General features: G+C 41.0%; 1 protein-coding gene across 3 annotated transcripts in view; it reads left to right on the top strand.

Moving 5' to 3' along the window:
* LOC117472182 (stonustoxin subunit beta-like) overlaps positions 1–21,775 on the top strand; it is a 50,414-nt gene extending 28,639 nt beyond the window's left edge. The window contains exons 1-6 of one of the 3 annotated variants that reach the window (XM_034117341.1): positions 13,169–13,283; positions 13,399–13,402; positions 13,479–13,779; positions 15,072–15,129; positions 18,692–18,738; positions 21,072–21,775. In XM_034117341.1, the coding sequence (XP_033973232.1) occupies positions 13,400–13,402; positions 13,479–13,779; positions 15,072–15,129; positions 18,692–18,738; positions 21,072–21,601 (939 nt within the window). In that variant the 5' untranslated portion in view covers positions 13,169–13,283; position 13,399 and the 3' untranslated portion in view covers positions 21,602–21,775. Of the gene's footprint in view, positions 1–10,383; positions 10,466–13,168; positions 13,284–13,398; positions 13,403–13,478; positions 13,780–15,071; positions 15,130–18,691; positions 18,739–21,071 lie in introns of those variants that run through there. The other 2 variants (XM_034117342.1, XM_034117343.1) reach the window with 2 other exon arrangements.
* Positions 21,776–23,225: the final 1,450 nt, after the last annotated feature.

Here is a 23,225-nt window from a genome sequence, read left to right as displayed (position 1 = left end):
ACACACACACACACACACACACACACACACACACACACAGCTTAAAATACAGATATACTGTTGGAGTAGAATACCTCTGCTACGCGCCGTTCGTTGGATGAGGCTGGATCTCTATTAAATTAAGAAAGGAATTGAAAACACCGGAATCAAAGTTATAACAAATTATCTGAGTTTACTTCTAGTAGGAAACCAAACACATATACAAGTTATACAGAGTACTCGAGTACTCCGGGCTTTTAGATTTGTGATGCGATGCGGACAAATGCGTCAGGACCCGCCAACTCATCAAACCAAAAAGAAATTGGACTTCAGGTTTGTGATGCGATACGGACACAGTTCTCAGGACCTGCCACTCACCAAACCCAAAAGCAATTTTACACACACAAACGTCAGTATTTCTATCTGTCTTTGGGGCGGAGATTTGTCGATTCTTCCTTCCCACTTTTCTCCCAAGCGAATCAGAGAACCCCTGGGGAGGAGCTGTTTAAACTGCTAACCTCCCCCAAGTGTCCTGATTGGCTGGATTCGCTTCTGGCCGGGTTCAATCAGAGGTCTGCCCAGCATGTGAGATCCCAAGCCACCCCAGGTCAAAAGTCAATGTTTATCTTTACCTTATCTTACTCTACATTCCTTTCCCAGGGGATCTTTTCCTATTTTACGATGTCTTTAACGACTTAGAAACAGCATCTGGCTCTTAGAGATGATAACAGCCAATGTTGGTGTGTGAAACACAGAATCTCTGGATCAGTGAGTTTAAAAGTGAGAATAACATTCTTTTTCTAAGTGATTATCAAAACCCGTTCAAACAATACATGTTTACTTCAATACAGTGTAGAATCATATCTTCTTACTTCAATACTCACTTTCCACAGGGGGTGTATCATAGATGGTTCTACCAGAAGATCTAGAGTACTCTATTAAGGCGATTCCTATTTGGTTCAGACATTCCTGAACTGAAACACCAAAAAAGATTTGATTTAAAATCTACACCACATTATTTATACTTTTAAAAAGAAAACATAAAAGAAAAGAAACAGTAACTCACGTACTAATTCACGAGAATTATAACTCGACCCTCAAATCATCTGATTTGCAGCAAGCAGTCTCTCTTCAGAAAAAAACATACCAATTAATTAACTAATAATATACTATACATCAAAAATTAGAAATGTTTAACACACACACACATACACACATTATTTACATAACAGTTGTGTTGTAAATTCATGTTCCTGAAAATCCCCCTCTGGTCTTTAGAGTCAAACATTATTCTCGAGGCCTCCATACCAAAAGCTTCTAAAATCTATTGAGAGGGCTTATGCAACTGTGTTAGGTTAACATGACTGTGCTACAGCCATAATGAGGCATAGTGCTGTTACAACATAATTACAACAGATGCACAGAGGTTGTTTAACACACACCAACATTAAATAATTACATGATATTATAAAATAAAAAGTATTTACCAGAGTTGCTCTGAATCAGTTCCAAATCAAGCCATCACAGGGAGGTAGGAGTAACAGTCATTTTCTCCAGGTAGAATGGTCATTAATCTCTTTCTGGTGAAGACTTAGCCTCTTTATAAAGCGGCATAGCAATAACCATGTCAATGGCTCAAGAACTGGGAACCAATCGGTGTAGTCCTGCTAGTTTGACAAATTAGCATGTGTTGTATGGCATAGACTTTTTTTTTTTTAAAACGTATTCTTTTATATATATATATATATATTCAACATATATATATATATATGTTATATGCAATACACATTAAAAAATAGGTAGATACACATTTACAAAACATATAGATAATAGATACACACTGAATACACACTGAAAATGGTTTTTTAGATAGCTAGAAGAAAATATGGAGCTTAACTTGAGCCCATCAAAGTCCGTGACCCTGCTCATCATAAGCAACCAAACATATATATATTAGGGCTGTCAGTCGATTAAAATATTTAATCGCGATTAATCGCATGATTGTCCATAGTTAATCGCGATTAATCGCAAATTAATCGCACATTTTTTATCTGTTCTAAATGTACCTTAGAGGGATATTTTTCAAGTTTTTAATACTCTTATCAACATATGAGTGGACAACTATGCTTTATATGTTTGTTTATTATCATTTGAACAATGACAAATATTCTCATGAATATTAAACACAACAACCTCTGAACATTACAAATATTCGCCTCAATTCAACCTAGAACCTCTCTCATACAATAATACAATACTGTGTGTGTGTGTGTGTGTGTGTGTGTGTGTGTGTGTGTGTGTGTGTGTGTGTGTGTGTGTGTGTGTGTGTGTGTGTGTGTGTGTGTGTGTGTGTGTGTGTGTGTGTGTGTGTGTGTGTGTAGCTCAAGGCATATATGCCTGTGTGTATGAGCTGTGTTGCGCGCACTATCCGTGCTGAGTGTGCTGTCTGGCTACCTGCATAAAGTCAAGTGCTCGGCGCAGTTGTCGGCGAAATGTCGCTCCTCTGTTTTCATTGAAACAGCTCTGTCGTGGCCCATTCTTGTTGGTTATCTAAAACTGTGCCACGTCAACAGGGATCCGCTTCTTGACTCACACGTTAAAAACCATCCAAATAAAGCTCTGTAGGCGCTGATTTCTTTGCCTTCCTTGGCCGATTTATTTGCTTCCATATATTTAAACAAACAAAATAAACAGAATGATCAGTGTAACGTGAGGTCAAAGACTGTTCCGATTCCCCGTTCATTGCTGGAGACGATTTCCACGTCACGCTCAGTCCCACCCCTTCCTTATATAACAGGTGTGGCTCACAGTAAATCAAAGTTTTCCTCCGAATATTTAATTCGGTACTAATACATAAATGGAAAGAATATATTAAGATCTAAATTAATAAGAAAATAATACACTCATTGTCAACACAGAAAATGGCTCTAACATTCCAGCCCCTAATTGCATAGAATATAGCAATTACAACAAATAATAAATAGAGCCAATATTCAAAACAAATATTCATTTTCTTCTTGTCAGAGTTCATAGATGAAATTCATCTTGAGTTTCATAATTCGATTATCGATTTTTCTAGCTTCAGCCAGTAGTAGTAGTCCAGTTAATCTCCAGCTTCCAGGAGCAAACAGAGTTTTTGTTTTAACTAGAACACCACCCAGGAGTTTCTGGGAGCTGAATCGTCCACCATAACAACGAGATCTCCAGAAAGAAAGTTCCATTTATTTCGCTGTTGCATTGTTGGAAGGAGGTTAATGTCCTGTGCAAAGTGTTGCCTTTGTTCAAATGCAAGTATGGCCATTTCAGCCTTGTCCATATCTTCCACAGTCCGATTTGTGTTGACGGTCACTTTAAGGTTTATGGCTCGTTCCTTCAGTGATTGATCTCCAAGAGCAATCTTTTCCATTTCAGGATCCAAGCTACAGCTTTTTTTCAGGCTGTTCCAATCTGAGTAGTGCTCAATTAGTTCGCTTGTGGGACCTTTCCCCTCAATACTCATCACATTTACAGTGACATTCCTTTTCACTACAGGATCATCTGGAGAAAGAGAGCTTTGTGATATTTTGTCTGGGTTCCTTGGCCACTGGGACTCCTCCTCTTGCAGGAATTCAGGTCCTTGTAAGAGTTCATTGTTGAGTGATGTTCCTTTGTATGAAGATGTACAATCAAATACTACTCTTAGTGTCTTTTTTCGCTTGTGATACACCCTGTGGTGGGTTATGTACCACACCTTGCCATCATTTTGATGAAGGTCCTTCGATGGCACCTTCTCCGCATAGCCTTTTGTGATTCCATCTTCCATGAAAACCTTGTACTCTTCAGCATAAGCAGCATCCTTCTTGAATTTCCTAGCGAGGTAATGTGCTCTTTGTTCAGCTATATGGTGATTATTGGGCATGATGACATCACTATTACGAAGTAGTAAAGGTAGATAATAGTGATTATCCTTCAGTGTAGCTGCACTTGATACCAGCTGCCTGAATTTACTTTCTTCAACTGACATTTGAAGTTTTCCCTCATATTCTCTCTCTGGGAAATCATGATGGTACTGATTTACAAGAAGGTTTTCCAGTTTTTCAATTGAGATGCGGTTTACTGATGCCACTGGTCTTCCGAATTTGTCCACAGCTGTAGTTGAACTAAGCGGTCCATTGACTACCCATCCTAAGAGAGTTCTTACAGCATAAGGACCATTACCTTGGCTATTTATGATTTGCCAGGGCTCCATTGCCTTTGGGACATCTACTCCGATTAAGAGTTCCACATCCGCATCAATTTCTTGTAGTTGTATTTCCTTCAAGTAATGCCACCTGTTGAGATCCTTTTGAGAGAAAAGGTTCCTCTTTGTCACTGGTATCTTTGTTTGTGTGTATGTCTTCTGCAGCTCAATAAAGTTATTCCCATCCAAATCCCCCACTTGTAATCCAGTTATTTCATAACTATCCACTGGTTTCTTTTGACCCATTGTTTGCAGGAGAACTGTAGTCTTCGGTCCTGTTGTATTCAGCCGTCGCATCAGATTTTCTGTGCAAAAGGTTGATGTGCTGCCAGGATCAAGAAAGGCATATGTTTGTATAGTTTTGCTGCCTTTGGAAACTTTTATTTGTACTGGTACTATTGACAGTTTGCAATCTTTTCCAGCCCCGATATCCTCTTCTTTATCCAAAATGACAGGAGTCCCACTGACTGATCGTTTTGGCCAATTAGTCATGTGGTCGTTTTCATTCTCTGTTGGTTTATCGATGTGTAGAATACTAGGGTGCTTTCCTTGGCAGTGTAGGCATGTCATCCTCTTCCTACAAGTTCTGCTCATGTGTCCCCTGGTTAGACATCCAAAGCATATGCCTTTTTCCTTCAATAGTTGCACCTTTACATCACTTGGTTGCAGTTTTAACATTTCACATTCATTCAGTGAGTGCTTGTCTTTCTTGCAAATGCAACAATTACCATCCCACCTATTTGTAACCAGGCTTTCAGGCTCTTGATAGCTTTTTGGACTTGCAGTGTTACAGTTCATCCTTTCTATTGCTATGGCAAAGCTACTAGTTTTACCTTGTTGGCTGATTTGCTGTTTGGAGTAGGATGTCATAGCTTTTGGGATGGCTCTCTGGGATGGCATAACATCATGAATATCACCAAAGAGGGGATCTTGCAGAATGCTGGCTTGCTTTTCTATAAACACAACAAGGTCAGAGAATGTGGCCCTTCTGTGGTTTCGTTCCAGAAGCTCGAATGCTGTATTTCTCCACTTTTCCTTCAGCTTGTATGGCAGTTTTGACACAATGAGCTTTAAAGTAGATACAAGATCCAATTCTTCCATGCTTTTTAGTTCCGTCATAGCATTGCAGCATCCTCTCAGGTAAAGGGCATAGGCATGTAATGCTTTTCCATCATCAGGCTTAATCATGCTCCAGTTGAGAGCTTTCTCCATGTAGGCATTTGCAATTTTCAATCCATCTCCAAAATGAACTTTCAGAAGTCTTCGTGCTTCAGCATAACCTCTCTCTGGTTTCATGTGAAAACAGCTCCTCACCAGTTCCCTTGGTTGGCCACTAGTGTATTGTTCAAGGTAATAAAGTCTATCATCATCACAACTAGTTTTATTCTCAATGCCATGTTTAAATGCTCGCATGAATGTTTGGAAACTTAAAGGGTCACCATCAAATACAGGTATTTGTTTGGAGGGAAGTGAGGATTGTTTTTGATGTAACATTAGTAAATCTGCAATATCATTTTGCCTCTGGATCACAGTTATCAAATCTTTACTATGACTACTAGAGTCTGATTCCTCAGAACTTTCACTCCTTGGTGGCTCCGATGTTCTAAGCAATGGAGTTGGTTCAGAGGGGTCTAATGCAAGTGCAGGTATTTGAGCTCCGGGAACTCTGTGAAGTGATGGTTTAGCAATGTGGCTTGTCTGGCTTGTCAAATATTCATTCATTCCATCTCTTTCCTGTACTGTAGAATGTCTTTCAGGGCCCACATAAAAACTGTCAAACACCTTTAATTTGGCTTCAGATTCGGCTATATGCTCCTCCAGTTCCATTCTCTCCAATTCAGCTTGTAATCTGTTTTTCTCCATTTCCATTGCCTGTTTCCGTTTTAATGTGGACATCCGTGATTGTAATGCAGCTTTCTCCGTGGCTACTTTAAGACGAGCTGAGTATATTGAAGTTGCAGATTGTCTTGTCTGATTTGAACATTTTGATATCCTAGACTCATCGGATACATTGGAGATACTATCATGAGGATTAACAAACATCTGAGGGTCTGGTGGAAAAGTGTTCCATAAATCCACTTCCTTTAGGAAATTATCAAATGTTTCCATTTTGGGCTCATACCAGTCCAACGTCTCATTTTCCTTTATTTCAGAAGGTAAAAGCATTTGGACAGCAGCATGAGCATCTTTAAATTCATCCAGAGTCACTTTTAATTGTTCCACACCTCGTAACACCCTTTCACTATTTCCACTATCAGCAAGCAGTGGTCTGAGTTCATTCAGTTTGCGCGTGCACGCGCCCAGTCTCCCTCTGCGCTTCGCACTGAGAGTTTTTAACTCATTGTCTATTTTATTAGGTTCTTCAGCCATCATGACATCATTTCCTTGTCCCTTTGATAACACTTTATCAATCCTTTTGATCGTTCAATCCGCACTTTAATCCAAACATTGCGTCGTAACAAACATTTCTCTCTGCTCCATTACTTTCCTTTTATCTTGGCAGGCATCCAACATATATCCATATCCCGATCATCTTGGTTATCTTTCTTCTGGTTTAAGAGTTCATCTCATTCATTATATTAGTCCATTTACTCACTGTTCTTGATCCGTCCTTTGTTTACTCGCGGCCCTCCGCATGGCTCAACAGCTGATCGTTGCGCAATCCTTACGCTCTGTCCGCGGAGTATCCTTCTTCCATTCACAAATCTCAAAACCGGGATTCCAGTCAGCGATGCGTCTTTAACATCAGTTATTCCAGCGGTCCGGAGTCTTTGACTATGTCGTGGCCCATTCTTGTTGGTTATCTAAAACTGTGCCACGTCAACAGGGATCCGCTTCTTGACTCACACGTTAAAAACCATCCAAATAAAGCTCTGTAGGCGCTGATTTCTTTGCCTTCCTTGGCCGATTTATTTGCTTCCATATATTTAAACAAACAAAATAAACAGAATGATCAGTGTAACGTGAGGTCAAAGACTGTTCCGATTCCCCGTTCATTGCTGGAGACGATTTCCACGTCACGCTCAGTCCCACCCCTTCCTTATATAACAGGTGTGGCTCACAGTTAATCAAAGTTTTCCTCCGAATATTTAATTCGGTACTAATACATAAATGGAAAGAATATATTAAGATCTAAATTAATAAGAAAATAATACACTCATTGTCAACACAGAAAATGGCTCTAACAAGCTCCTTATATCCGTTAGCTCAGCTAGCTAGCACCAGATGCTAACAACAACACGTAAGGTGTGCTTCGCTCGCGCCACACATACACACCCTCCCGGTCCTCCCGATGGCCAGTCCGGGCCTGCCGGTGAGCGTGGAAGTGTGGTCTGCCACAAGCGGGCAGCAGGAGCGGGGCTGTCAGCATCAGCTTGTAGATGGTATTTTAAACTCGATGCGCTCTGAAACTACGGCGGCCGAGGACAAAAAATACACATGCGTTAATCGCGTTAAAATAATTAGTGGCGTTATTTTTTTTTTGCGTTAACGCGTTATTAACGCGTTAACTTGACAGCCCTAATATATATATATTATTTTTAATCTTATAGTGTATTTACTTTAAAGAATCCTCTCCTGCATCTGTTCAGGTATATATCAATTATACTGTCTCTACTTTAAAGGGGTCCTTTGTCCCTTGTGTGCTTTTGAGTGTGATTAACGAGCCGTTAGAGTGCTTCTTTTGTCTCCACACACAGTGAAACTCTAAACCTACACTGATCCTCAGTAGACGAAACCCTGTATGTTTATAAATGAATCATTTCATTTCACCGACACCCTTAAGTCTATGCATTTTATAAAGTGTTAACAGCCTTTCTTTGCTCTGATCAATCCTCAGGGATCCTCCCCCTGGAAGGGACATAGCAGGATGAGAGGAGGGGAGGCAGTCTCACACATCCAGACCAGTTTGCGTTTCTTTGCTTTTTGATGCAGGTTTCATGGACATTGCACGTACAATGCCTGAACGACTCCACAATGGATCCACGATGGTTTCTTGATGCACTGCTTTTTCTGATACAACGGTTGCACGGAGATCTCTGGAAGACACAGCCCAATCTGTTGAGGTCAACGTCGCTTTAACACTGCGGGGTCCATAAGTTTCTCCATTCTTCAGATTGTAGAAATGAAGTTCATTCGCCATATAGTTGAACACATAACCCCAAACATCTCCATTTTCCAGACTCCATTTTTCATGAAGAGCCTCAGACGGAGGGGTTTGAACATGACACAGATACTGCATCCGTTTCTTGACTGGCGCTCCCGACGGATGGCGGTAAGTTGTCACAGGCGTCTCGCTGATTAAACCCATATCGATGCGTCTCTTTGCCATTTTCGTTTTTGAAAGTTTAGGTGACTTGGTGAGTGGAAATGACTGGCTTTTTTATCTAGTTTGCACGGATTTCTTTTTTACCTAACTCCACCCCTCACTATCTTCTGACATCACAGCAAAAGGAAGGGGGGAGGGGTGGGAGGAGGACGGGGTGCGAGACAGTCTCACACAACTTCAAAGAGACTGTCTTAATACTAGTTACAAACACTGATCAAAGGACATACATCAAAGGGCTAATTAGATTGACTTCAAGGGCTAATTAGATTGACATCAAAGGCTTATAACACGCCGGTGCGATATCACACCGGCATTTTATAACACCTCACCCACCTTACATCAAAGGACTGACATCAAAGGGCTAATTAGATTGACATCAAAGGCTTATAACACATCGGTGTGATATCACACCTACATGTTACAACACCTCACCCCCCTTACATCAAAGGACAGACATCAAAGGGTAATTAGATTAGACAACAAAGGGCAGACATCAAAGGCTAATTAGATTAGACAACAAAGGATCTACTACAAGGGGGAATATCACACCTACATGTTACAACACCTCACCCCTCACATCAAAGGATATCACACTTATCTGTGATATCACACCTACACGCGATAACACCTCGAACAAAGGGGCTCATTAGCATATCAAAGGGGCTCATTAGCATAAGTAGTAGTTGGTGTGACCTGTCACAGCACCTGTCACTTTGTATGCATACTAATGTGACGAAAGGGGCATATGTATAACTACTCACTGTGTACCAGGACAGAGTCACTGTGTACCAGGACAGAGTCACTGTGTACCTGGACTGAGTCACTGTTTACCTGGACAGAGTCAGTGTTTACCTGGACAGGACACATGTTTCTTGATGCTGATTCTAAACATCTGTCTAAAATATTGTGTAGGGTTTCTCTCTGAGTGAAAGCAGAATGGGTTTAGAAAGATCTCCATGTACTGTTGTCAGTGTTTCAGGTAGAATGAGTTGCAGTCTGATTGTTCTCTGAGTTCTCGTCATCAGAGAAAAATGCAGGGCGTGTCAGAACCGGTCTAACAAGTCGTGACTGTTTTTATGTCTAACTCTTAATACTCTGAATAAGGGAAGGAGTGTGAAGGGCCCGTCTTCCAACACTGACCTGGTTTCACTGAAGAGCTTTGAAAATGTCAATTTTTTTTTTAGATTATACATCTGGGACTAGATTGCCCGAATTCGAAAAACATATATAACAGTACATGTTTTGATATATATGTTGGGCTATACAAAACATTAGCATGAAAAATAAATGGGAGATTATATCAAACTTCAAAAATATTCTTTCCCTAGATTTGAACCTCATTGTAACTTAGTTATCAGGGAACTTGTTTTTCCTATTTTCAATGATATATCAAAAACACATTTCTTATCAGTTCACAAAAGATCTCGTTTTAATTAAAGTCCGTAACTGCTTTCATGTCATTAACGTACATATTTTAAGCCAAAAAATTATGTTTTTTCTAAACCTAACAAAGAAGTTTTATTGAATGGTTACTGAGCGCAGTTCAGTTGTGTGGGATATTTTGTGGGGGGCTGGGCTGTACATTACCTGTGGATGTACATTGAAGTGACTGTTTGTGTGTGCTGTGATACACTGTGACACACTAACACATATTTAGGGGTCAACACACTGGGTTTCTGTGTGGTTCTGGGGCTGTGGGGAACATTCTGGGCTGATCCGGTCCTGTTGAGGCTCCAACAAGGTTCCTGAATATCTGAGAGGAGGGGCTACCTGTGATGTAAAGCTTGTGGTAATGAATGAGCATGTTGTTGTGTTTGTGTGAAGGTGGGGGCTCTGCTATGGATCAGTGTGAGGACAGCCCATAGCAAACACCACACTCTGCTGGACCTGGACCCAGCTCTGTGTCCATTAACCAGCTTACTGGCAGAGACCAGAACCAGGTGTGTGATCGCCGGCTGAGTCACTCTCTTATTTCTCTCATGGTACTTATTTGTACCAGTAGGTCAACTTGGTTTGCAGAAGTAAGAAAAGGTATCCATTGTGACACATGCTTCATACAATATAGACAACAGACACATCTTTAAAAAGTCCCTCTGGCTCCAGAACATCCACAAAGCTGTTTTTAAACCTCTTGGTTCTACACCTTTAGGGAGATTAACCTCCGGCCCGAAGGAAGAAGCTGAAGCTCAGGTTGCAGGGGGTGGGAGTCTTCATTAAACATGGAGTTAGACAGTCTCTGTAACTGTCTGATGAGCAGGGGCTCCAGGTTTAGCTGTGACTCCAGGTTTAGCTGTGACTCAGTCTGCAAGACCACTTTATGATCTGACTGAGACAGTTTCTGCTCTTTAAAGTCAGGTTACCAAACCAAGATGTAACACATGCACCAAATATGAATGCTGAGCACAGAATTATTTATACGAATCAGTTTCGATCAAACCTCTCTAATATAAATGTAGAAATTTCAGTGTGTGGACCAGCACATCAGAAGTCTAGGTTGCTCAGGAGAAAATGGATACTGTGCAACAAAGGTGAAAAGACACAAAGCAGACGTTGTTTGGAAAAGGTACAGAAAGCTATAATATTTATTCCCTTTCTTTCAGATAAACATTTGATATACATATATATATTCAGTTACCTTGAATTTGAGAGTATCCTGGTTTTAATTATTTGTACCTATTTATTTTATAACTATTTTGGTATCATTTAGTGTTGTTACTTCTGTTTTAATTATCCCTATTTAATATACTAATGGTTTTATTTAAATTTAGTAGCTAAGCTATATATTCTAATTTTGGGAACCAGGACTCTGTATTTGAAATGTTATTTCAGATTCTTAAATAAAATGAAAGAAAACTTATCACATTACTTCTATACACATATAGTTATAACATATTCAACATAGTATCACACAATCAATAATCAAATCAGTTCTTGGCTCTCAACTTGTGAAGAGGAAAAGATGCACAAGTTCTTGTCCTACTATCGTGGTGGGTAACTGTAATAGTTCTCTTCTTTTAGATAGGTCGATGGGTAGCTCGCCAGACTGAAATTCGCCACAGTACACCAGCAGAGATGAGGGCAGCGTTCCAGTCAAAGAATCCAGAAAATCTCCTTCACATCACACAAAAAAAAGACCCGACCTGACAACAAGGCCAAGAGTCAAATGAATGCTTATACAATGGTTTAAATGCAAATTGAAACAGCACTTCTCTGTATATTAATCAAATCAACAAAATACACTGCACATGTTCCTAAAATCCTATTAAACAAACAATTCTAAATACAACAATTATCAGTCAGCTTATTTAACACATCTGTCACACATGTTATTATTTTAACAAAGTGTACTAAACTCATTTTCGGCCAACCTATAACCAGCCACAGTTAGCTCCACTTTGCTCATATTCCACAACAATTAACAGACTAAGCTGTGGTCAATGCCCCTTCAATGTGCCACAACAGGCGGCAAAGCAACGTGAAGACCACCGCCAAAACCACAGACAATAGAGCGGTGCAGTGACTTCACGTCCCTCCGCCCCGCACACATTAAAGCAACACGGATTCACGCTAGGCTAACGCGTTAGCAACGGTTAGCCGCGGCTAATTTAGCATCGATAATTTCATTAAAATACATATTTAACATCCGTATTTTCTCATGCAACTCACCAAGGGTATCATATAAGAGGCAATGCTCTTGGGGAAAAGTAGAAAAGTCGGTCAATCTAAGTGAAAAGTTGTTAAAATAACTACAATTAAAATCTATAGAGCTAATGCTGCGGAGTCATTATCCCAAAAGGATAAACAGCCATCTCACTTCCTGTTAGACAGCAGACACGGGGCGGGTCTAAACTTTGATTGGCTTAGCCTTGCTTTACAACCACTTTAGATGGACAGGGGATTTATCTAATCACACTCATTTAAATGTTTTCATGAAGAATTGTCTAAATCATGTTGTCCTAAATTGCATATTGTGTATCTATATTGTTTCTATTTTAGTTTCAAATAATTTATATTATTTGTGTATGTAGTGCTAAGCATTAAAATAAAGTTGACATTTTAGTCAATGTTATTTCTCAGTGTCTTAGTAACCGGGGGTTACAAAGACATTAAAGGAAAAGACAGAACTCACTGTGCTGACTGTCTTCAAGTTTAGGATTGACTTCCTGAATGTTGACATCTGAATTGAAGCCATTGTTACGCCCAGGTCTAGGGGAACCTAGGCGCAGCACAAAATGTGCACTCTCCCGACTCTTCCCATTCCCAAGAACATGGACACCGAGACAGAGAAAGCCGTTTGGTAATTTTAATTACCAAAGTTTTTACAAGGAGGCGCAACAACCCACAAAACAAACAAATCTTTGAACACATAAATCTTGCCTAACAAATAAGAAAAATAAACGTACAGGCTTCTTACCTACTCTGATGTAAAAACAGGAGAAAACGAGAATAAACCAAAAGAAAAGGGTTTCACACTCCTGGACAAATTCAAGCGTGTCCACAAGGACAGGTTAAAGTAGTTTCTACTTCTGAGGTTTCAAAACAAGCAAAATGACTGGTGTACGGTATAAGTACACCCACAGCACAACAGGACAGATATATATATACGCAACAGTGTTGGGAGTAGGAGAAGTCGAGTCAGAGAGAGGGCCGAGGAACTGCACGGCTGCAGCTTAAATGCTCCCGTCTCCTCAGGTGGACCAATCAGCCTGTCGAGGGCAGCCAATCAGCTACCGGGCACCACCTGCTTACTCACACGCAGCCACACAGACACAGGAAGAAGAAGAAATATCTGCACACAAATGACATAACGACCCAGGGTCGTAACACCATTCAAAGTCACATGGCAGCTGTTCTTTGGATCCCGAAGGCCTGTTATGGTTTTAAAAAGTACAAAATAAGAACATATAGTTCTGTAAGATAAATATTTTCTTTCTTGGTATCTTTGCTCTGCAGGTAGAAAAGATGGAGACACATAAAGTCCTATTAAAAACTTTAAAAGATTTGAAGGAAGAGGAATTTAACGACTTCAAGTGGTACCTGGAGAAGAAGGTCCTAGAATTCCCAGGAATCCCAAAGAGTGAATTAGAGAAAGCAAACCGGAGGGAAACAGTGGATCTGATGCGTACGTACTACGGCAGAGACGACATTAAAGTGACCAGAGAAGTTTTGAAGGAGATCCCGAGGAATGATCTATTAGAGGCATTATCAGAATCCTCATCAGAGTCCTCATCAGAATCCTCATCAGACCCTAAAGGTAGGTCTTTAAAAAAGAGTGTACCAAAATATAGCTATATATATAAATATAATTTGTTTTATTTTTCACAGCCATGCATCATGTTTTTAGACTCCTGATATACCCCTCAGAGAACCATCACCTCCACATAGTGTTGGGGCTGAGGTACCCCTGAAAGCAGAGAGGTCAGGGTCACTAGTTTCTGGCAGGGTCACCCTGTTGGTTCCAGGTGAGGGGTAGTAGAACCTTTATAGATCAGCATTTTAGGAATCCAATTACCTTCCAAAATATATCGCCTTTCGTCTCTTCCTAACCACAATTCCTTAACCTTTGTGAAACTGCTGACCCAGTCTCAGGATGTTGGATGGGACTGATGCACACTGAGTTCAGGAGGCAGAGCTGAGGGCTTGGAGAACAGCTGTTGTTGCTCAGGTGGTCAGAAGGGGCCACAGGGACAAACTGTGGAGGTTTGTCCTGACATAGGATTGGACAGTTGTGATTTAAATTCCTGTTCAATGTTGCATGGAGGCAGACAGTGTCATTGTCCATGCTTTAAAGGGGACTGTAGGGTAAGCTCTAAACATCAGAGGAGCACATTGCTCAGCCTCACTGGGATTGCTCACTGCAGATTATGTCCTAGTCATGACTAATGGCCCAGCCCCCTACAGGTGGAAGGAGGTATCATTTGCCGTCCAACATGACTTGGGGAGGAAGGGACGGGTTATTACTGTGAGCCCACAGGGTGTCTTGTAGATGGTAGGCTACTGCAGGAGTATACTGCGACACAGTAAGAGCCATCCACTTCCTGTATAACTGGAGAGAGAGCTGTGTCCACACCCTCAGTGGGTGTTGGGATCTGCTGGTATCATGCCTCATCTCCCAGCAGCAGGAATAAGAGTCAGTCAGGTTTAGGGCCATGGTTCTCTGTGGGAAAACTGATGGTTCTCTGTGGGGTGGAACTTATACTGGACAATGTACAAATAATTATGCAACAAGATCCAGTGACTTGATATAAGGAAAATAACCTGCTATTTTGTGAGAGGAAGGCTGTGTTTCTCTGGCTTCAGCTCTGAGCTCCAACCCCTCCCATCTGAGAGAGCTGGACCTGAGCTGCAATCAGCTACAATCATCCAGGAGACTCATAGGCCACATTGGATTTCTCAATTGTGAGGCATTTTGGGACATTGTTGAGCTTCATATACAGCAGAGTTGGATTCAGCACCCCTTAATACCCCTAGAAATGTTGTATAGCATGAATAAACACAAAATGCCTTTGGGGTTCTGATTTTGTGAAAATTGACCCCGTCTATCAGGAGAGAAGCTGCTTTCTGCTGGACGGGAGGATCCACTCTGCAGTCTGGACACTCTCAGGTATGGACAGACTGACTTCCTCGTATTTTTCTAATTTCATCTCCTTCATCTCTGGTCTTCCATCATGAAGGACGTCTCATTTTCCTTGATTATGTTCACTGCAGTGAGTTAACCTTCAAGTCTTATTACATGGAAACAGCCATTCAGTCCAAACATCAGAACCACTGGTTTCCTGGCTCTAGGGAGGATAATGATGGTCAGTTTATGGATTTGGTTCTGACTGAGATATCTCATCAACTGCTAAATGTGTTGAGATGAGATTCTGTTTAACATTTTTGATTCCCAGAGGGTCGATCAGGACTTTTCCACCTGCACCACCGTGAAATGTGATTGAATTGATAAAGACTCTCTGATTATCTTTACATCATTTATTCTTCTTCTTCTCTCAAGTGCATGAGTCGGAAGAAGCAAAGTGGATTTTCTATCCTTTTTAGACTTTTCATGTCTTTAATATGAAGTAATTTGAAGTAGGTTATTTTTTGGGTTATAAATTGTTTCACTTAGTAAGGTGGTGGAGAGCATGACAACAGCTGTTGATGATTTGTTTGAATGTGTTACAGTAGACATGTGTATGGAAAGGTCTAAACATGTTATTGTGAGCTGTATATACAGAGCTCCTGGAACCTGTATTGACACATTTACAGATAGGATAGAAACATGTTTACTAAATCATTACAAAACATGATGTTTATCTTAGGGGTTAGGGTTAAAGACTTAAGAATACTTCATCAATGCATTGTACAGTATGGGTTTGTATCCTAAAATCACCAGACCTAGTACAATCACTTCTCTGCTACATGAATAGACAACATATTCACAAACATTATGGAAAACAATACAGTAGGGACTACTATATAGTGACATCAGTGATCATTTACCTGTTCTTATTGTCTATCACTGCAGTTATAAGCAACCTAAAGTCTCCAGCCATTTCAAATACAAAAGATTGAGAACTGAAGAAAACATAAATGCATTAAAGAATACTTTAATCACAATTGGAGGGTAGTATATGAGATAGACGATATGGACAAGGCCTATGATGAATTTCTAAACATTTTGAAATGACTTTATGACAAAAAGTGTCCTGTGAAACAATGCAGAGAGAGACAAACAAAGTCACAGTGCATGGATCACTGATGGCCTAAACAATGCAGAGAGAGACACAAACAAAGTCACCGTGCATGGATCACTGATGGCCTAAACAATGCAGAGAGACACAAACAAAGTCACAGTGCATGGATCACTGATGGCCTAAACAATGCCTGCAAAAAGAAAAATACACTTTATAGACAACTCATAGAATATAGAAGTTCAGAAGCAGAAAATAAATATAAAAGATATAAGAATAAATGAACCAATATTATGAGAATATGTAAGAAAGAATACTATAATAAAATACTAGAGAGTACTCAGAATGAAACGTTTATGGAAGGTATTAAATAGTATCGTTAGAAATGGAGCAAAGAGCACAGGTTACCCTGAGTTTCTTGTTGACAAAGATAATGTTATCAATAATACAGAAGATGTGGTTCATGGTTTGAACCAACTCTTTGTAAATGTGGGGCCAGATCTGGCAGAAAGAATGAACAGCGTAGAAACAACTAAAGGGGAAGATACAGAGCTCTGGAATGAAAACAATAGCTCTTTGTTCCTCAGAGCAGTCGAAGAAAGAGAAATCATAGACACTGTACGGAAATGTAAAAGCAAGTCCTCGACCGATTGGAATCATATTGATATGATTATAGTCAGAAACATTATTGAAGACATTGCAGAACCATGAACACATCTTTGTAACTTGTCTTTTCAATCTGGTACATTCCCTAATGAAATGAAAATAGCTAAAGTTATACCATGATATCAAACTGGGGATAAACACTGTGACACACATCACATGTTTCTTTGCTCTCCCACTTTCATCCTTGAAAAGGGTTTTACAAAAAGACTTGACAGTTTCATGGAAACACATCAGCTGTTGGACGACAGTCGATATGGATTCAGGAAAGACAGATCAACATGTACGGCACTAATGAGATTAAGTGAGGAAATAGCAAACTGCTTGGACAATAAAAAACAAGCAGTGGGAATATTGATAGAGCTACAGAAAGCATGTGACACCATAGATCCCAACATGTTACTGACAACACTGGAAAGGTATGGCATCAGAGGGTGGGATTAGACTGGCTGAGAGATTATTGAAGCCACAGACAACACTTTGTTAAATAGGTGAACATAAATCAGAAGACATGAACATAACTTGTGGAGTACCTCAGGGGTCTGTGTTGGGTCCAAAGCTGTTCATCATATAGATCAACGATATTTGCAGAGTATCAAATATATTGACATGTATTGTATTTGCAGATGATACTAATATGTTTTGTTCTGGTGACAGTTTGAAACAGCTAATGGAGGTAATAACAGCAGACATGATTCAAGTCAAACATTGGTTTGATAAGAACAAATGATCATGAAATATAAGCAGAACAAAGATTATGCTCTTTGGAAAACATCAAACAAATCCTCAGGTTAATCCTAGACAACATAAACATAGAAAGAGTATATGTAAACAAGTTCCTTGGTGTTAGAGCACAACATCAGCTTGAAACCTCATATCCATCATGTCTAAACTGGCTAAGACTATCGCACTATTGGGGAAAGCAAGACACATTCTGGAGTACACATGATATACTCTGTGCGATACACTCATATCACATCATGATATACTCTGTGCGATACACTCATATCACATCATGATATACTCTGTGTGATACACTCATATCACATCATGATACACTCATATCACATCATGATATACTCTGTGTGATACCCTCATATCACATAATGATATACTCTGTGTGATACACTCATCACATATCATCATATCTCCATGTCTGAGTTACTGTGTGGAGATCTGGGGAAACACAAAACCAACCTGCAGCCGTTATGCACATTACAAAAAAGGGCTATAAGAGTAATCAATAATGTTGGATATCTTGAACACACTCATTCATTATTCTTGAAGTCACACACACTGAAGTTTACTGATCTGGTTACATTTCAAACTGCATCATGTACAGAGCAAGAAATAATCTACTTCCTAGGACACTACAGACGTTGTTCATAGACAGAGAGGGGGGGTATCATCTGAGAGGAGATCTACATTTGAAACAACTCAAGGTCAGAAGAACTCTGATAAGAGCAGAACAATCTGTGGGGGGGGGATTCATGGAACGGTTTGGAGCAGGAGTTCAAACAAAGCACACATAGCATTCACTTTAAAGGATGCACAGAAACACTTCTTTGGGAAACTATGAGAATGAAGAAAGGAGATTGAAGAGGAGAAATGATTGTAAATGTATAAATGTAAATATGTAAGTAGGAATAACTTTCAGAGATGATAGAAAGGATAATCATTGATCAGCAGTAAGTGAGGGGGATCAATAAGCATCTGCTCCCTCCTGCTCCCTTCGGACACATAGGATTTATTATTATTATGATGAACATTGATAAATACTTTATTCTAACAATACGCTGTTCTGTTTCTCAAATGTGTTTCTTCCTCCAGGCTGGACCATGGTGGAGAGCAGAGGTTCAGAGCAGGTCTGAGGAAGTGTAAGTGTGGATCAGTCAGCTTCTCTCTAGAGCAGGGGTAGCCAACACGGTGCCCGCGGGCACTTAGTCGCCCGCAGGGGCAACGTGAGTCGCCCGCGGGGCATGTTCTAAAAATAGTTCGCCAAGCAAATCCAAAATGTATAAAATACACAAAACAAAAAAGGAAATGTAATTAAAAGAATCTACCCTATGCATAAACGAAACCTAAATGATAGCGAACTCTATCTACTTACTACAACTCTATATCTATCTAAAACCCCCCCACCCCCACAATGAATATCGACCAATCACGTTCTTGCTTGATTTGCGGGACCAGCGTTGCAGTCGGGAAGAAAAGGCACCTCCCCGCTGATTTTCCTTCTGGCAGAATCTACACAACACATCAGCCCCATTGAACAGCCTATCATGCAGCCTATACAACACATGAGAGGCAGAGTTTTACTCTGTGTGCTGCAACTTGCATATATATTTATTGCACTTGACGCACACACACGCATGGCGTAATTTCCACCTGGGACAGGGGGGAAATGTCCCCCGCTCTTTTCGAAATCCCGTTTGTGTCCCCCCACTTTACAAATATGTTTATTATTTTTTTTTTAAACGCAAGCCGTCATCGCCACGGAGGAGCACACAGCCTCTGTGAGCGAGCGAGACAGAGCTAGGGAGGGAGGGAGAGAGAGAGAGGTAGGGAGAGAGAGAGAGAGCTAGGGAGAGAGAGAGCTAGGGAGAGAGAGAGAGAGAGAGAGAGAGAGAGAGAGAGAGGGGGAGAGAGAGAGGAGGGGGGAGAGAGAGAGAGATAGGGAGGGAGGGAGAGAGAGATAGAGAGAGAGAGAGAGGGAGGGAGGGAGAGAGAGAGAGAGAGCTAGGGAGGGAGGGAGGGGGAGGGAGGGAGGGGAGGGGGAGAGAGAGAGAGCTAGGGAGGGAGGGGGAGAGGGAGGGAGGGGGAGAGGGAGAGAGAGAGAGAGAGAGACAGAGGGTGTTTCTCAATCGCGAGTAAAGCTGCTTCCGAGCCACTATTTCAAGCATACTACGTCATAGAGTGCCGCCGAAGTACTGTTCCAATCTCCAGTATACTTGGAAATCTACCGAGCCCGGCGTACTCCGTTTGGAGAAATATCGAGTGTGCACATGAGTAGACTCCGCGGTCTTAAAATCCCCACAATGCTTTGCGCACGGACCAATTTCCCCAAATCTGTGGCGGAAGATGTAAGGCGGGGCCTCTCATATGACGCACACCTGCACACTTGCTAGCCTGTTCCACTCTTTGTTTTCCGAATGGCAGGAATTATTCTTGACTCGCTTCTGAAGCAAGATGCTCGGCAGACATGTGCTACCAAGCAAGCGTACTCACGATTGAGAAACACCCAGAGACAGAGAGAGAGCGAGCGAGAGAGCTAGAGAGAGAGAGAGAGAGAGAGAGAGAGAGACAGAGAGAGAGAGAGCTAGGGAGAGCACACCTTTATCTATTTAATAGATAAAGTAAGTAATCATTCCAATGTGTAGAGGACAGCAAAAAGAACAAAAAACAGTTTGAAAGGGTGATTAGTAAAATAAGCATACATAAAAAGAAAGAATGCTAACTTGGAAACATCAGATCAGAATAAACCAGTTTGAATGATTTGTTATTGGTTGTGATCATATTCTAAAGATGTTTGGATTATTGAAAAGTTTACAGCTCTCTTTCATCTGAGTGTTGAGAGCTGTTTCCATCAATTAATCTGGGGCTCAGAGTGCTCCAGATTGATGCATGCCCCCAGACCCCCCTAGAGGAGGTGAGGTCCCCCCTAGAGGAGGTGAGGACCCCCCTAGAGGAGGTGAGGTCCACCCCAGAGGAGGTGAGGACCCCCCTAGAGGTGAGGACCCCCCTAGAGGAGGTGAGGTAGCCCCTAGAGGAGGTGAGGACCCCCCCTAGAGGAGGTGAGGACCCCCCCTAGAGGAGGTGAGGTAGCCCCTAGAGGAGGTGAGGACCCCCCTAGAGGAGGTGAGGTCCCACCCCCAAATAAAGCAGGTTAAAATAATTAGATTGCATACATGTTCTTTGAGTAAACACTGAAAGGGGTCCACAGACCCAAACAGACACAAAGGTTAAAGGTCAGCATGTAATAATGTTAAAATGTGCTAAATATATACACTGCAAAAAACAACAAAAAGAGGAGTAAAAGTAGCCCTCACCCTAAAAAAGGTTGGAGACCCCTGCTCTAGAGACACAGATGATGGAGGTGCTATTTATTCATTAGAACATGACCTCTTGAAGCTTTATAGAAAGATCACTGACAGAGAGGAAAGCCTTCAGGTGAGTCTGGTGATAAACTGCTGTCTGTGTCTCTCCTCAGATTCCTGTGAACTCACCCTGGACTCAAACACAGCATGCACAGGCCTCAAACTGTCTGAGCACAACAGGACGGTGACACGTGTGGAGGAGCAGCAGCCATATCCTGATCATCCAGAGAGGTTCTATGGCAGGGCTCAGCTGATGTGCAGAGAAGCTCTGACTGGTCACTGTTACTGGGAGGTCGAGTGGAGAGGAGGGGTTTCTATATCAGTGACTTACAGAGGAATCAGGAGGAGAGGAGGCGGAGAGGAATATTTGTTTGGAAGGAATGATCAGTCCTGGACTCTGGCCTGCACTGATGAAGGTTACTATGTCATGCACAATAAGAGAGGAACACACATCTCCTCCTCCTCCTCCTCCTCTCGTAGAGTAGCAGTGTATCTGGATCATGCTGCTGGCTCTCTCTCCTTCTACAGCGTCTCCTCCTCCTCACTGATCCTCCTCCACACCTTCAGAGCCACATTCACTGAACCTCTCTACGCTGGGTTTCTGGTCTGGCCTGACTCCTCAGTGTCTCTGTGTCCTCTGTAGGAGGAGAGCACTTCCTGTCCTGGGTCACATGTTGGTGTTTTTTAATGGAGGCTTCTCATTGGTTACCGTGTGTCTCACTGATTGTGTCTGTAATAAAGTTTTCTTGAAGCAACGTATTAAAGCTGATCCTGAAGACTGTAGTGATCGATACGTTCAATAAAGATTTAGAACAAGCAGCGTCTATGAAGTCAATCTGTTCCTCCTCCTCTCCTCCTCCTCCTCCTGCTCCTTCTCCTCTCCTCCTCTCCTCCTGCTCCTTCTCCTCCTCCTCTCACACACACTAAACACACTAACTTCAAGTATCTTGGACTCGAACTTGACTTTTAAGAAACATATATCAAGAAAGTATCAAACACCGTTAAATTCAATTTGCAACCTTTTAACCAAATGAGACCTTTCTTAACTGTCAGTGCTGCAAAGTCAAACCTCCACTGTGTGATTCTATCCCACATTGAATACTGTTTCACAAACTGGTCGTTTGCTTGTGCCTCAAACCTGAAACCCATAGAACAGCTGAGAGAGAGAGCTATCAAGGTGTTTGACAGAAAGCCACATTCATACCACCACTGTGCCATCCTGGAGAAACACCATTTCTTGAGTTTTGACCATTTTAAGTCTTTTAAAAGTATGTGTTTTATTTATAAATGTTTACTGCGGCTGTCACTCAATGATCATAACACATGATTTATTGAAACACTATAACTCAGTCATTGATAACAACTCATTACATTGAACAGGAATAACTCTAACTACAATATAAACATTGTTCAATTCAAGATAATCTTTATGAAATGTTAACAAATGAAGACTAAACTATAGATTAATAATCAGGATTTCTTTCTGATAGCCATTGCAACACAACTGACTACATTTATAAGATAAAAAGTATATATGATATGGTTTAAGAAGATTAATTATACACACATCACTTTATTGCACAACACATAATGACTGATCCAACACTCACATTATGACAGACTTTCCTGTGCATGTTTTAGCACATTCTCCTACACCATGTGTGTATGTAATCATGCATGCACTTATCAATCATGGACATATACATCTGTAGAAGTCAAATGTGTAAATGTTGATTTTATTTTGTATTTCTGTCTTGTTTTCACACATTTATGTATCACTTTTTACCTTTGCTTTCTGACTCTGGACCAGCTTCAGCAAGGCTTTCTCCCCGGTGGCATCCCGTATAAATAAAGCAAATCATTATGAATTTGTCTGATTACATATTTACGTATAAATGGATTATATTTGAATGTTTAGAAGGTTGAATATAACTGAAAGGAGATCCTGTGCTGACAGAAGATGTAGACGTACCATTTTTTATCCTGCAGAGTCTGTCAGAGGGATGGATGACTTTCTCCAAGGTCATTAGTTATTCTCCTCTTCCTCCTCCGTGTGACACATATGCATATAAAGTAGTTGTATTAGTAATGAGGTAATTGGACAATCTTTGCATTATCAGAGGGTTAGAAGTAGAGCATGCAACATAGTGTTTATATTCATTGTGCACAGCAGATTGTTGCCATTCATTCAGAACAGTTAGTTAGGAAGAGGTTTCATTTGCAGCAGAACAAATGGAGCAAGTGAATAAGCAAAAAGGAGATTAGAT

Source organism: Trematomus bernacchii, unplaced genomic scaffold (genome assembly GCF_902827165.1).
Source record: "Trematomus bernacchii unplaced genomic scaffold, fTreBer1.1, whole genome shotgun sequence".
NCBI classification, from domain to species: domain Eukaryota; kingdom Metazoa; phylum Chordata; class Actinopteri; order Perciformes; family Nototheniidae; genus Trematomus; species Trematomus bernacchii.
This window is presented reverse-complemented; position numbering and strand designations above follow the sequence as displayed.